Raw genomic sequence first — 14,775 nt, forward strand, 5'->3', positions numbered from 1 at the left:
TTTCACCAGTAAGAGCCAATAGCAAGCATTACGTGTACGGTTTAGTTATTTCTCCGGAAGCTAATTTCAGCGAACCGTAAGGTAAAGCCGCTGACAAACACAATATTTAGCGTTGGAGAAACAACTCGTTTTCTAAAAAACACTAAGGTAAAAAAATCTGTAAAATGATATATTGGCCAATTCAAATGGCCGACTTCGAGTTCTCGAATTCCAGTTTTCCTAGTGATAAGTAGCGTAGCTCGTATCAGCAGTAATCTTTACCAATAAGAAGCTTATGTATATATAAATTATACATAATTTCTAAATAACCTTAACAGACAACGGAAAACGTTGCGCCGAAGTTGTTGAATAAAAATTATCGCACGCTTTCCTTCACTACGAGATTAACAGATATTACATACGCTTCATTTCGACGTCCTGCCTTGAACACTCCGGAGGTTCCGTAGGTGTCGGCCGCGGTAAGGGCCGGAATACGCTCCGGATTAAACGTGCTGTCTCATTTAGTCTGAACGGAGAGAATCATTTGCAAAATCAAATATGTTATTGTTTAAAACGTTAACATTTAATTACACTGATTGAAGGTGCTGATTTGTAAACATCAATTATAGAATCAATGTATTGCACTAATAACCTAGATAGCAAACATCATTTAGTTATATACTAGAGTGTTAGCTAGACCCTGAGAGTGAAAGCATAAATTTAAGCTTTCGCGAGAGTCAAGTTATGTAACTTTCAGTTAACCAATATATATGTAAGTTGTCTAGCTTGTAATTGTTGATTCGCGCAATAGCATAAGTAAACAATGCACAAGCAAACGGCGGATGATTTGCGACTTCTTTTGAACCGCTATTCCTGTCTCGGCGACTACTTGGAGCACAGTTTCTATAAATGCTTCTAGCACAAAATTTAGGGACACAATATTAGGCCTAGATAATAGTGTCCATGGCAGCTTAGCGGGTGACACGTTAGCCTTCTGATGTTAGGCACATGTTGTCTTCTAGGTTCTACGTGGGGCATAAAAAAACACGATTCGTTTTTCCTACCATGAGCTAACCAGCTATCCGGTGGAATGCTTAGCGGCGATGTCGGACGTAAAACTCGAAAAATTAGAAAATCCTCGAAAAACCTAGAGAATAGGCAAGTAACTTGAGAAAAAACCGAGACTAAAACACATAGAAATAAAGTAGATTATCTTTGCTTGTATAATCAGGGTGATTCGAGAAGAATAATTTTTACTTTTTATATAATAATAATAATAATTTATTATCGGATGGGGTTCTCGTGTACATTTCATGTGAACCCGAAGTATTTTAACGCACCTCTGCTATTTCTGATCATAGTAAGTGGAAGTTTTCTATTTTTTACAGCCTAAGTGTGGTTTTTGTCTTCTACACAAAGTCGCTGATTGCTAGTGAGCATGAAGTTGAAGCTTAGCCGTTAAGCCTGCGTACACGATCGCTGACCGAGGGACGTCTACTTCAAAACGCCGCTGTGAAGTTACAATATATGCTTGGAACGTTGTACATAACATACTTCATCATCCCTTCAAACAGAACATACAAAGCCGATTGACGGTTTCTGGAATGTCTCAATGCGGTACGTAAAATAAAGAAGTTCAAAGTGCAAGGTCTGTTTATCTGAACTTATATGCAAGCGCCATTTTTAATGCTATATTGGCGTAAATTTCGAGATCAGTTTGCATGTTCGGTTAAACAAGCGGGTGAACCTTCCACTCCATCAGGTATCTCCTGGGTAGAATAAAACTGTTGAACTGGATGAATGAATACTGATATTAGCCGATCGTGTTGAACCTTCATTATTACATAAACAATAATAATAAATCAACAGAACTTCAGTGACAAGTGAGACAAATACTATCATCACTATCAAAACTTGTGTCTAAGCTTTTTACTCTAGAAAAATATTGCGATCGCTCTGGGATTGATTTTCTCAATATGTGACATAGTCGTCATTTTCCTGTATGTGCTTGATTCATTCAAATCCAGCCATTGCTAGAGCTGTTAAAGGCACTCCAGAATCGTAGAGACAACCAGCGTTGCGCCGAGGGCCTCCAGTTGGCTAAATGTTCTTTAATTCTACATACCGCTTTGAAAAGATATGAGCAATTCAATGGGGGAAACACTAGCTTTTGAGGCGAACTCAAGGTTCGTTCATAGATGAAAATCATATATTCTTATATAATGTGCATATATATAAATACACATGTCCTTTACGGCGTCCGCAGCACGGAATAGAGATCTCTGCCATTAAAAGCTAATTTATTAACATAACTTCAGTATACCTTTCCTTATATGAATTGGCATAATGGCCAACTAGGAATAGATATGTTAGCCTATAGTCTCTCTAGAAGGTCAGAAAAAGATCTATTACTGTGGTCCTTAACGGCATTTCTTAGACGTTACGGATATGAGGAATCGGCGTTGTGGGTTGCAGGTGTAATGTATTGATTTAGGAACAACAAATAGGGGAGCAAACATTTTTTTTATTGACATTAGGTTAGTAATCTAAAAAATAAGGGTGACAATAGAAGACGAGTAATGATGATTGTAAATACCAGAAGTATGAGTCCGGTAATTGGGATTTTCCAAGCGTTGATTACTGTGCTGAGAACATAAAATTTAAGCTTAATAGTAACCAACGCTAATATTTGAGTGTATTTGCACAATCCTAAAATAATAAACGGTAATTATCAGGGTTAGTTTTACATTTATTTAATATTTGTTCAGTCAGTCTCAATCAGAGATCATCATTACGGGCATTCTATACTCAAATAAGAGAAAAGGCGGCGAAACGATGTCTTGAAAAATGGTACATTTAGGTATTTCCGTTGTATTTTTCGCTAGACTATCCAACAGCGAAGTAAGTTCTCATGCGCAAGTACGGGGCGGCCGATGGGCTATAGTTTGTATAAGAAAATATATTTTCAAGCTTTTAGTCATGGTGAAATTTCGAATCAATCAAGATATGTTTCTCGTCGGACCGTTTTTTGAAAATGGCGCGGCTTTCACAATATGGGCGGGACAATCCACAACATAACGTTAAATCGTTATAGACTATTGCCTTTGAGGTTTCTAACATCGTCTCTTGAGCCTAAATTCTGTATTGGGAGAATCATTGCTGAAATGGCGTATCTCAAAATGATACTGGAAACGTAACTGAAAATCTGACCTGTAGAAAAGCCTGATTGATTTACTTCTGGCTGTTTTGTTTAGTTGCTTATTGAATGCTTAATAACCCATCGGTCAATGCGATAGATGCACATTGCTTGCTGTTTTTCTTTTACAGTACACTGTTTGTGATTGGCACAATTTTTACAGCCTCAAAGACGAACACTGCCAACATTTGCATTCACATTGTCTGAGTTGAATTTGCAGCATTTTAAAAAACCTATTACTACAATATAAGAAAATATAAACAAGCTACTATTTATCATATTATGCCTTGGGAACTAATTAATTACTTGCAATCGCTATTACTGTAACTTCTAGCTTGAATGTACATATAAGAGTTTCATAAAAATATTTTCATAGAAAACGAAAGAATATATTTTTCGCCTCTCATTTGACAACAAAAACTATGTTGAATAGTGCTGAAAAAAGAACATCAAAATTATACTTTTTACGGAAACACGCTAATGCCTGTTGACAGACTCGCTATACGGCTAAGCTAGAAGCAGCTCCCAATCAAAATCATGCAATCATCATATAGCGAGATTTGAGTAAAGTGCCCCATATGAATAACCACGCGGGAGTGGTTTTCTGCCTCTCCTTTTTTCCTCGGAGCTTCAGGAACGTGCAGTTTTGTTGCTGTTGTTGTTGTCGTGCATGTCTGTGAGCGTGCCGTGCGTTAGCGGGTATGCTTCCGACGTGTCGTCGGTGTGGCCGAGGTGACTAGGTGACGTGCATGAACGACGTTAGGATGGATGTCACTGATCATCATCACTGGCAAAGTTTGATGTCATTTATTCAGTTGCGCCGTACCTCGGATATCGGGCCGTCCTGGAGGGCAGACGACACCTGCGTCACCAGATGGCTCTTACAGGATTCTAAACTAACCAATTTTTTTTCTTTATTTCGATAATTAAGTTCATCGTTCGGACGAATATAGTAAGTGAGCACCAATCTCAATAAATGCGATACAGAACGTATTGAAATAGCCGAGTTAACTCGACTGCATAAACGTTCAAACAAATAACCGTTATAACAAGTTTCGTTTTTGCATGATGCTAGCTCCTATTTTGCATACATCTGCTGCTTTACGGAACTCGTATTAGCAAGATATAATAAGAAGGGTTGTGTAGAGAATTGACCAAAGGCAACTCTACCGCCGCCCAGAAGGTCGGAAAGTACCACAAATAAATTCTAGTTTTTTTTTTTTCGAAAATATTCAGGATCCAGATAAATGCTTGAAAAAGTTGATAAAGACAGCATACTAAAGGACGCTTTCCATATCGGTGATATGGACGAAAAGTGTACACAGATATATCGTACACTAAACAATACAGGGGAGTAACACGTGTTGTTAGAGTAAGAACATCCAAGAGCCAAATGTCTGCACAACTAATAGCTACATTAATTATAGTAAACACGTTTCCTGGAACCGAGCTCGTTAACCGATAACAAATAATTGTATTAGCCTATAAACAACAAACAGGCAATCTTAAAAAACTGAGTCTATTTGAAATACGAAAACAAAGTATATGGCACAATGACATAAATTTGTAATAAAATTAGGTGTGCAGTGCATAACGAAAGTGGTGCATTTCTCGGACATATGAAATTCGTCCTAGGTTCCGCGGCCGGCTAAATTGCGTGTCAAGGTCGATAGCATTATGCAACAAGCTTGTGCGAAACAAACGTAAATTCATTCTGCAGGCTCAAAGCAACACAGTAGTGTATTACTTTCTAACAGTCAAAAATTAGAAGGTGAAACGAAGGACGGTTAGAATATTTCAGTATCTTCTATTGTCCACGCCGTTTTAGCGGGACAAAAAGGTTAACTTATAAACGGGCGCTAGCCACGATATTTCGCCAAGCGACTAAGATAATAAATATTAATAACATATAATAATATAATAAGAAATGATAATAATAATAGCTAAACAAGTATAACATAATAAGCATATAGAGCAAATATACCGCATAGAGGCAGCGTTAGCGAAGTGGTTTGCTCATTTCAAGATTTCAAACGATCAACCGATAAAAGTGCTAGGACACGCTTTATTCTAATTATTTAAATGATTTCTATTTAATAGACCTTTCGGGTTAATGCTATTCTGATAAACGTTTCAGACCTGGGTTCTACTTATCTTCTTCATAGGTATCAAAGCTTTCCGTACTACGTAGAACGGTTTGCAGGTCGGAAAAATATTCGTCACAGATATAGCTGATAAAGGCTATGGTTCTGCTAGCTTACTGCTATCCGGCTTAGCTTACTTTGCTTCTTCTAGTGTTCTTCCCAAATACAAAATCACTGAATGTCGTACGTGTTGTCACCAACCGACAACAATTGCTTTTGTATTATTTTGGCAATAGTTTGAGCGGCGGGCCACCTGCACGTAAGATGAGTCAACGCACTGTTTTTATCATCTAGACATTCCCAACTGTCCAAACAATAATGACAAGCCCAAAATGCTATGAAACGGTGAGTATGGTAATCCTTCTTAGTTCCAATTTTCATTCGAACTGGGTACTGGAACTGGAAATGGTGAATGTTCAGGGGAACTTTGAAATTCAAAGTTCCCCTGTACGTTCACCATCTGTGGCACCAGCAATAAGCTTGAAGTTGTTTACTCGTTACGGTCCATTAACCAACCAGGACATGCAGCCTCCTGCCATTAGTGTGCCATAACTGCCAAATTGTGTCTAGCTTTACGTTGAGTGCTAGTTTTTTCATACTGATTTATAGAAGTACAACCGTTTCGGTCTGTGACAATTTTGATTTGTGTTTATCAAATAACAATCACTTACCGCCGAAGCGAAACCCGCTCATAGACCTGCCACTTTCACGAGCCTATGGCGCCAACGGCATTTAGCGTAACATTGCAACAAACTAAGCAAAGAGGTAAGAGTCTTATCATACGACGGACGAGCATAACTCCGAAAAATTATGTTTGGCGAACACCTGAAAACTTGGTCAGCGGACCGATGGCAACGGTAATGGCCAACCCTGAACTTGTTCTAATAGCAACGTACATGAAACAAGACGAAACGCGATTCATCTAACCTAAGGATTCTTCTTCTAAATGTGTGATTTGAGTTTCTGATGGCCGAGGTCATAAAGCTACTGGAATCGGGCTAAGAGCTGTGACTGGGATGGCATTCAACAGACGGCTTTTGATGACTGTTTCTTTCGACGCCTTCTAGTAGATACGATTTGGACTGGGTCGCCCAAGGGAAATGCTACTCATGAGCACAATTGCATGAATATTGAAGATGACTACTTCTACTAAGAACTTTGGATGCGTGCTTCAATGCCAATGCTATAGGTCACTCATCAATGCTAACGAACGTGAAACATAACGCTATTTAAATGACCTAATAAGAGGCTAGTATAACATAGGCTTAGTGCACTCCTACTGGCAAAAGGAATGAGTCTTCAGTGCGTTTTTTGACTGTACAATTGGTCGAGAGATGGGTAGGAAGCGTTGACCTTTCACCTTCTCATAAACAAATGCCCACGGTGTTTCCTATGGATAAACGTTACTACTGTCACGCATAATTGAGCAATTTATTTAACAAGCACAAAATCATAACCTAATTTACTCAAAGAACACCAAAAGTCAAACATTAGAATGACAGACGCTTATTTCCCTAAAATGTCAGGCATTTTGGATGGCGATTCGAGCGAGATTTATGATATGAGCCTAGTGGGTTATTGCAGCAGTCTGCTGCACTCTAGTAGGTAAGTATTTGCAGCATTAACGAATTTTTGTCAACGCGCCATTCGGAAACAAAAAGTTGGCCTATTAAATGTGTTATTAGGGAACAAATTAGCGATCTTAAGAAACAGATCATAGAGAAGTGAGAACAGATCGCCCGCTAATTGCTTATCAATCTGAACGAGCAGACAGAAATATCGAGAACGGGAACATCATTAGTTTTGCTCTAAAGGACCATTTCAACATCTTTATTAAATAGCTATTATCAACATTAGATGCATGGTCTTATTATCTGTACCATAACTCCTGCTGTCCAAACGTTTTTTGTACGTCCCTTAAAATGATAAGCCAGCTAACACTTTACCTTTCGACTGTAACAACTGAATGCTAAATGAGTCTCGATTCTGCTTTTGCACTTATTTTCTTTTTACTAACCTCAATTTGGCGTTCGGCAGAGGAATCGGCTCCTCGTTCTCGATTTCGCTTTCTCGGATAGACATTGCTAAGGTCTTGAATAAAGTTCGCCGAACGCTACAAAATAAAATGATGGCAATCAAGAATCTTAAAAGATAGATTTAGCTTAGAAAAGGGTTCAAAATAAGATTCAAACTCAGAATGTTAATAGTGACATGATACGGTAGCGATGGATTCAAAATGTCTAATGAAAGTCGATCATATGCATGTAATTTTGTTGTGGGAAATTAATTAAATTTAGCAAAAAAGAAAAAATTATATATTGTTAACATTCATATTCGAGGAGTTTTTTTTTAAATTTATTTATTTTTTACTTTTTTTTCTATTTTCCACCGTTTTTTTTTGTTTTATTGTAATTTATGTTTACCGTGTTGAGACATTGAACAAAGGTTTTTTTTTTTTGTAAAATTTGTAAAAAAAAAGATTAACTCCGACCAGAGATGAACTCAATATTGTGAAATGTCGAACTTACATTTCAAAAACGAGGTCCAACAGTAATGCTGTAATTGGTATCAAAATGAGACCAAACCAGAACAGTCCCGATGATAAAACCATCCGATCCTGTACATAAATATCGAAGAAATCGACAAATTGATACACAAACATTATAATTTCGCTTTATTAACGAGGACCTTCAGAGCGCTCAATGTCAACTCTTTTCGAGTTGTCTCAACGTTCTAACTATATTCTTTGCTTTAATTTCATTGGCAGCTCCTGTTGTGCATAGGCGAAATCTCTTGAAAAACGTATTCGTACAAAAGGATGCACTAAAGACTGCGGCTAATTACAGCTTATATCTGCGATCGTCGATTCGGATCGTTAGGACAGATCGTTTGATCATTTCTGACGGCTCGTCCGTGTCCTCCGATCGAGTTCATAAATTTGCGCACTAAATTCCGGATCTAATAACGAAATATATTCTAAATTATAAAGCTACGTACAATTCCGGCCATCTCGGCACCGACCGGTAGATAAGGCCACACGTTAGCGTATGTCACTAAGGATAGGAACCACAACAGAATTGAACCCCAAATAGCCGCGTGAACAGGCCAAGACCAGGCGTTTATTGTTAGGCCAGCTTTCAATGAAACCGTCACCTAAAATTTATGTAGATCAATAGATTTACGTTAGCCTTTTTCGAACTGCTAACACACCACAGCCTTCGTGTACGAGAATCAATAGAAGAAACACGCTGACCTTTTTAGGCTTGATACCACATGTAAATGCATAGGAACGCTAAAATGCACCGGCAAGAAAATGTTTCTAGTTTCGCTGATATTAGTGTGTATGTTTTAACTAATGAAGGACCATCTTGATAAAAGAAAATTAAGTGAAGTGAATTCTCTATAGGTTAAGACAGAACGGCGCGCAGTTATCACTAGCTACCTATGAAATGATTCATTACAAACGCAATATTGTTTTGCATCGCTGGGTTCGGGTACTCACGACAACATATGTGTAACATATATTTCCCATTACGAGGTATCCACCGTCACGTCCATGAGACCATGCTACATCTTGATCGATCAAAAACATGGTCATAAAGTACAGCACCAACTGAAATGCATACCGATTTATTTCGTAAACGTCTCTCCTATGTGTCATTTGTGGATGGAGTATATAGGTCCTTTCCAATTTGCACCTCCGTCTGTCTGCCTGTCTGCCTGCCTGCCTGCCTGTGCCTGTCTGCCTGCCTGTGCCTGTCTGCCTGTCTGTCTGCCTGTCTGTCTGTCTGCCTGTCTGTCTGAAATAAGGCAGCATTAAAGCTCCGCCCACAAAAGCAGTACAGGCGAAGTGCACGTACAACGATCATACCGTCAAATTCCGTCAAAGTATTGTTAGCCGAAAACACCACTTTAAAATTATACTGAATCCTAAAAATGCAAAATAATGTATTAAAAAATTCTATTATTCGCGTTTTTACTATTACGGAATTATTTACAGAGCTTCAATAAGAAACATCTGAAAAACAAACATATGTATAGTACACATCAATGAAAATGCTTACCGAATGATAGACAGAGTCGATAATCCACACCCAAAATGTTTTCCTATTAAGGCTGACCTCGCTCTGGTCGGGCCGATAAAGCTCGGGAAAAGCCATACGAGTTTCAGCCGAGCAGGTCCTATCGAACAGTCCGATGGCTAACGGCGGTAACGCTGTGAAGATTACATTGTACATTGCTATCGTCCATCTGCAACAAGGGTAACAACGTAAATTACTATTACGTATTATCTATTAACATTGTATGTCATTTTTTCTTTAGGAAAGTCAGTCAACGTTCACTATATAAATGGGTATAGTCATGAAACTATCCTCGATAACGACATGTAGGGAGCGGGCTATCCATTATGAAAGCGAAAAAGGTCGGATTGTCAAATAAAGAAAAAGTTCGTAACATCGTACAGTTGGCAAAACTACTAGAACTAATAAGGTAACATAAATGAAATTATATAATTTACTAAATTGCGGGATACTAAATACCTTTCAAAAAGTGTTTGCCCAGACCAGCCCGAGTAAATGGCGAACCACATCTCAATAACATACAAACAGACGTTCTTATGAAACGAGTAGAGGATCAGCTTGCACAGACGATTATGATTCCAGGCACCATGCACGAAGAGCAGTCTCCTCAGGAAACGAAACTGTGCAATTGAATAATCTGACGAACATGCAGCCTAACACGAATTATAATAGGTCAAAAGAGAATTCAGCAAGAGTCGTCAATGAAAGCACTTGTTAGTATATTCATTATAGTTTTTATTATAAATATTTTTCCTAAAGTCATCATGTTGATCTTTATGTGAAATATTCGTATTCCTATCCTAAACCCTCGTTAATCGACAGCATCTGGACTTAATCTATGGATCACGCTGATACTGTTACTAGGCGAGCCGTCGAAAATTACAGTCACTAACTGCCCGCCCAATAGAAATTGTCCAGTTACAAAACGAGCTTCGACACAACAAAGTAGCGGCTTGTAGCTGAACCCTTCAGATGAGACTTCTGTTCTATAAATAAAAATTAGCTCAAAGCTCTTTACTCTAGACCAGCTAGATCTGACGACTGCACGTACCTGTAGGCCCTCCATACCGGAGATGCCAACCCCAACATGCGCTGCCTGTATCATTGCAACATCATTAGCTCCGTCTCCAATTGCCAATGTAACCGTATGAGGGCGCTGAGTTCGTACCATCTGCACAATTTCAGCTTTTTGCATGGGTGACACACGACAGCATATCACGCACTTAACCGCAAGGGCCAATTCGACGAACTCCAAGAGCACGCTCGCGTCCAGTGCATGCTGAAATGCAACAGTTATTAACACTCTCAATAGACCTCATATCAACATGACTGTTCTTGATGGCTCCTAAATCATGTTACGCGTCATCGAACGTTACATATAAGCGCTGCTAACATAATGCAGTATATTTTCAATGTCGTATCGCACCTTCAGAGACTTCCCGTCAATGATAAGGCCAAGCTGATTTTCAGGGGCTGCCAGTTGCGTTCGTCGTTCGTTAAGATGTTTACTCACGCAGGCTCGTGTATTATCGAGGGTCTGAATACCAAAAAAAAAAACATCACGCATGATGAAAAACGCACGTTTTCGGTTAACTGCAATGCTTTGTGGTTGGCAATACTTTAGATGTGTTCATCTAAAATGCTAAATATTAAGTGGGTACCTTCCTGAAAGCTGGTTGTATAGTGTATCCGCACAAAATAGCGTGTCGTCACTTTTTTCCTATAGTTGAGAAAATCTATATTTTTTTGTAAAGATACCGAGCTAATTCGTTTGTCCTATGCTGAAACCACTAGTGGATTTCAAATGGCACTTCTAAACAAATTTTACCCTTTTTCTGCGGTAGCAGTGCGTACTGAAATTGACTTAGGCTACTCAACAAAAGATTTTATCCTTATCGACATATTCATTTGGACATTTTAGAGTGCTTAGGTCGTGAGTTTCCTCACGATCTTTGTCGGATTTTTTGACGGCACCTAGCAGTTTTTAGAACGATGTGTAACAAGAAGAAGAAGAAGAAGATTTAAGCCATTTCGCATTAACAGCTTACCTTGCTTGCACCTGCCTTTTTCTAGTTAACTTTTAAAGTACTTACATTGTAAGCTATCCAAGGTATTTCATCAGATTTGACAAAACCGTGATAGTTTTCACAAAGGATATGCCTCCTTCACATGTATTCTACCTGTTTACATCTGGTCTCCCATGTTTTGTATATTCTTTGCTTCACAAGTAATTACCGCCTCATTGACGACGACCAGCTCCATTTCTGCTGAGAGAAGTCTCGTGGAGTAGCCAATATTGATTGCAGTCTCTTGTTTGTCTCCGGTTAGCACCCATACCTGGTGAACGTTCAGTAGTAATTTTTGGCGTAAGTGTGAGCGATTTTTTTTTACTATGTCAGCGGCAAGAAGTGAATCCGCGGCAAATACGTGGCATCACTTATCGAGTATCGATAAATCGTTAATTGAGAACTGACTGCTTTGTAAGTGTATATGAATAAAAGATTTACGATTGAACACTTCAAATGATTTCCTTCTAATGAGAGGATGATGACTTTGTTTAGTCAAAGGTCCCGGCAGACCATGTTTCTAAAAGCGTATTAGACAAAATAGTCGATTCGCAGAAAAGACACGAATAGATGCGACATACACTTGTAAATCTCTTAACGAAGCTACTGTTAATATTGGCAATTAGTACTGTCAGAACTCACCTTAATGTTAGCTCTTAAAAGATCCGCGATGGTGTCCGGTACACCATCTTGTAGACGATCTTCAATGGCAGATGCTCCGTACAGCATTAGATTCTGCTCAATCCGATTCGCCACCTGTTCTCGTAAAAGTTCGTAGGTATATATGATAACTTTGTTAGAAAAAATTCTTTCATGGCAATTGTGTAACTAAAACAAAAGAAAAAAAAAAAAAAAAATTACGATCCTTTGACTTCCGCATCGACGCAGCAACGATTAGATACACCCATGTACGCTCGGTCACTATTTTTAACTTTCCTCCATCAGCAGGGCAGGCGCAAGGAAGCTTCTAATACTATCAAACCTAAGGTTCCGTTCCGATTAAGCGAGTAATGCTTCTAAAAGTCTATCTTAAAGTTACCGGTTTGCGATATTGAACCTGAAACTCTTCATTTCGATTTTCCAGTGACCAGTCTGATATCAACATATAAAATAACAAAAAAAAATAACGGCCTATCTCCAATATTCAGCACTGTGGGTTACAGTAGCAGCACGTACCATAAGTCTGAGGCCTCACTTCTTATAAATAACGATATACTTCAAGCAAAGTGTCACGAGAATTACCTCTGCAACGCGCTCTTCTCGTTGATGGATAGCTGATGAGGCCTCTTCAAATTGGACCCGCCATTCCTCGTAAAAGGCAGGACTCACCTAAAACAGTACTCCGAAAGAGAAGTAAGTAAAGACAGAGTGCCCCACCGCACGTTCAATTACCACACATACTAGCCGTTACCTCGTGACAGGCGCGTTGTGCAATTTTATTAATACGTAAGACCGCACTATATTTTATACTGACCAATATTGCGCTTATTATTTAATTTCGTTCGTCTGTGTCGAAGATAAGATGCAACTGCTTCGATGGTAGCATTCGCGCAAACGAAAAGAGGCACTCACTTCAGCTGCGGCAAGACACAGCGTTCGGAGTCCATCAGATGCGAACACCTCTAGATGTTCGAGGACAGTCGCCGTCAGGTGGGGATCGTTATTGGCCGATAGTCGTTCATATATCATCGTGTCCGCGCCCTACAATCAACAACAAAAACAATAATAGACTACATATTGACTACGTCTATAGACTAAAGAACAATTGTTATAGAAACTAAGGAAATCGAATATATATGGGCCGCAAAAGCGCGGGACTATCTGGTTCCAGATGAGCCTATATTTTAATGACAATAAAATAGAAAACAATTTTGACAGCTAGTCGTTGCGAAGTAAAGGTCGACTTCGTTATCTGGCTTATCTAATTGAAGTCCGTTGTGTGTAATCATTAACCTTGCACATGATGAGTATTCGTCCATCAGGAGCTCGCACCACAATACTCATTCGCTTCCTTGCCGATGTAAAATCAATTACATTAAGAATTTGATAGATCCGCGGTTCACCGAAAATCTCGATGGCACATTCTGCTGGTTTTCTCCGAGTAAAGACAAAGCCCAAGTGGGCAGCACCCTGTCGCAAGGAAAAAACACGCAAAAAAATATTCCATATGAGGAAGTACGCACCACTGCAGAATGCCGTACAGGTGCAGGTACTCTTTGTGAATTGCTAAGTGTCATTCATTGAGGTGTTTTTTTTTTTTTCGAAATTTTACGGCTGGGCTTTACATCGAAATTTGATACTACAACGTATCTTATTTATTTGTACATCTCGTGGTTTCTAACTAGATAAGAGGTATTTGTATTGAAGTGGCCCACATAAGTAAAACAGTCTAATTGTACCTTGACCAGAGCTCCTTCGTCCGGAGAAGCTGCTTGATATGTGATTTCTTCGTCACATGAAATTTCTGGAACGACCGTGTGACATACGGCCACTAATGTAAAGAAATCCATTATCTGAAAAAATATATGTTAGTATAAGCTGTTAAGGTAATAGAGCTTGAAAAACAACTAGAATGAGTTCTAATCAGCCTCACAAATAAAAGGTTTTTATTGAAGAATCAATTTGGCAGCTGTCACAGTTTTTTACAAGAAGATGTTTCAGGGCGCCAAGCCTAGATGACTGACTGCACGTCTCATAACGTTAACTTCCACTACGGTCGTAGTGAACACGGCAAGCATAAGAATACGTTTCCAGGTCACGAGGTTCAGATTAAGTGTATGAATCATATGTGGCCAGAGAATATAGTTACTGTACTCCGTGGAGTACACATTAACTTGATAGTACCTTATTACTACCTTGTTTCGTTACTCCCTGAGAGAGGTCAACAGCTCGAAAACGTGTCTTTCTCAGGTTTTAGATAGTTTTGTGTTCATTCAAATACATCTTAAGCTAGCCAAGCAGATATTTCAGATCTATATCACGTAATTATTGGTATCTGCATGTTTTATAAGCACCATTATTAATAACAGCATCAATGTGTTTACGTCTAAATGACTTGAACCATTTCTTCACCTGTTTGGCTAACGCGTCCTTCTTAGTGAGAAGAGCGCGGATTTCCTGAGGATCAACTCCGGTTTCCGCGTGTCCAAACATTCGTCCGCCAATGGAACATCTCTTGAACTCCATAATATTGCACGTCAGCGTACCCGTCTTATCGGAGAAAATATATTTCACCTAGAAACGAAGATCAGGGTGATAATGTTGCCAGGTAATAGGTTATCAACAATAAAGCCACCGATTTTTAAGAA

The 14,775-nt window shown here is 39.0% G+C and overlaps 1 protein-coding gene across 7 annotated transcripts in view; it reads right to left on the bottom strand.

The window, feature by feature from the left end:
- The window catches only part of ATP8A (ATPase phospholipid transporting 8A1), a 52,106-nt gene that overhangs the window by 3,383 nt on the left and 33,948 nt on the right, over window positions 1-14,775 (bottom strand). For 5 of the 7 annotated variants that reach the window (XM_022842512.2, XM_086970569.1, XM_022842513.2 and 2 more), the window contains 16 exons: window positions 14,540-14,701; window positions 13,867-13,980; window positions 13,421-13,597; window positions 13,040-13,168; window positions 12,710-12,796; window positions 12,110-12,223; window positions 11,637-11,738; window positions 10,828-10,938; window positions 10,453-10,680; window positions 9,861-10,054; window positions 9,384-9,570; window positions 8,822-8,932; window positions 8,317-8,472; window positions 7,848-7,936; window positions 7,337-7,432; window positions 402-505 (listed from right to left, as the gene is read on the bottom strand). In XM_022842512.2, coding sequence (XP_022698247.1) covers window positions 402-505; window positions 7,337-7,432; window positions 7,848-7,936; window positions 8,317-8,472; window positions 8,822-8,932; window positions 9,384-9,570; window positions 9,861-10,054; window positions 10,453-10,680; window positions 10,828-10,938; window positions 11,637-11,738; window positions 12,110-12,223; window positions 12,710-12,796; window positions 13,040-13,168; window positions 13,421-13,597; window positions 13,867-13,980; window positions 14,540-14,701 — 2,161 coding nt within the window. Of the gene's footprint in view, window positions 1-401; window positions 506-2,483; window positions 4,038-7,336; window positions 7,433-7,847; window positions 7,937-8,316; window positions 8,473-8,821; window positions 8,933-9,383; window positions 9,571-9,860; window positions 10,055-10,452; window positions 10,681-10,827; window positions 10,939-11,636; window positions 11,739-12,109; window positions 12,224-12,709; window positions 12,797-13,039; window positions 13,169-13,420; window positions 13,598-13,866; window positions 13,981-14,539; window positions 14,702-14,775 lie in introns of those variants that run through there. The other 2 variants (XM_086970570.1, XM_086970571.1) reach the window with 2 other exon arrangements.

This window comes from Varroa jacobsoni, unplaced genomic scaffold (genome assembly GCF_002532875.2).
Source record: "Varroa jacobsoni isolate VJ856 unplaced genomic scaffold, vjacob_1.0 scaffold_997, whole genome shotgun sequence".
Taxonomy (NCBI): domain Eukaryota; kingdom Metazoa; phylum Arthropoda; class Arachnida; order Mesostigmata; family Varroidae; genus Varroa; species Varroa jacobsoni.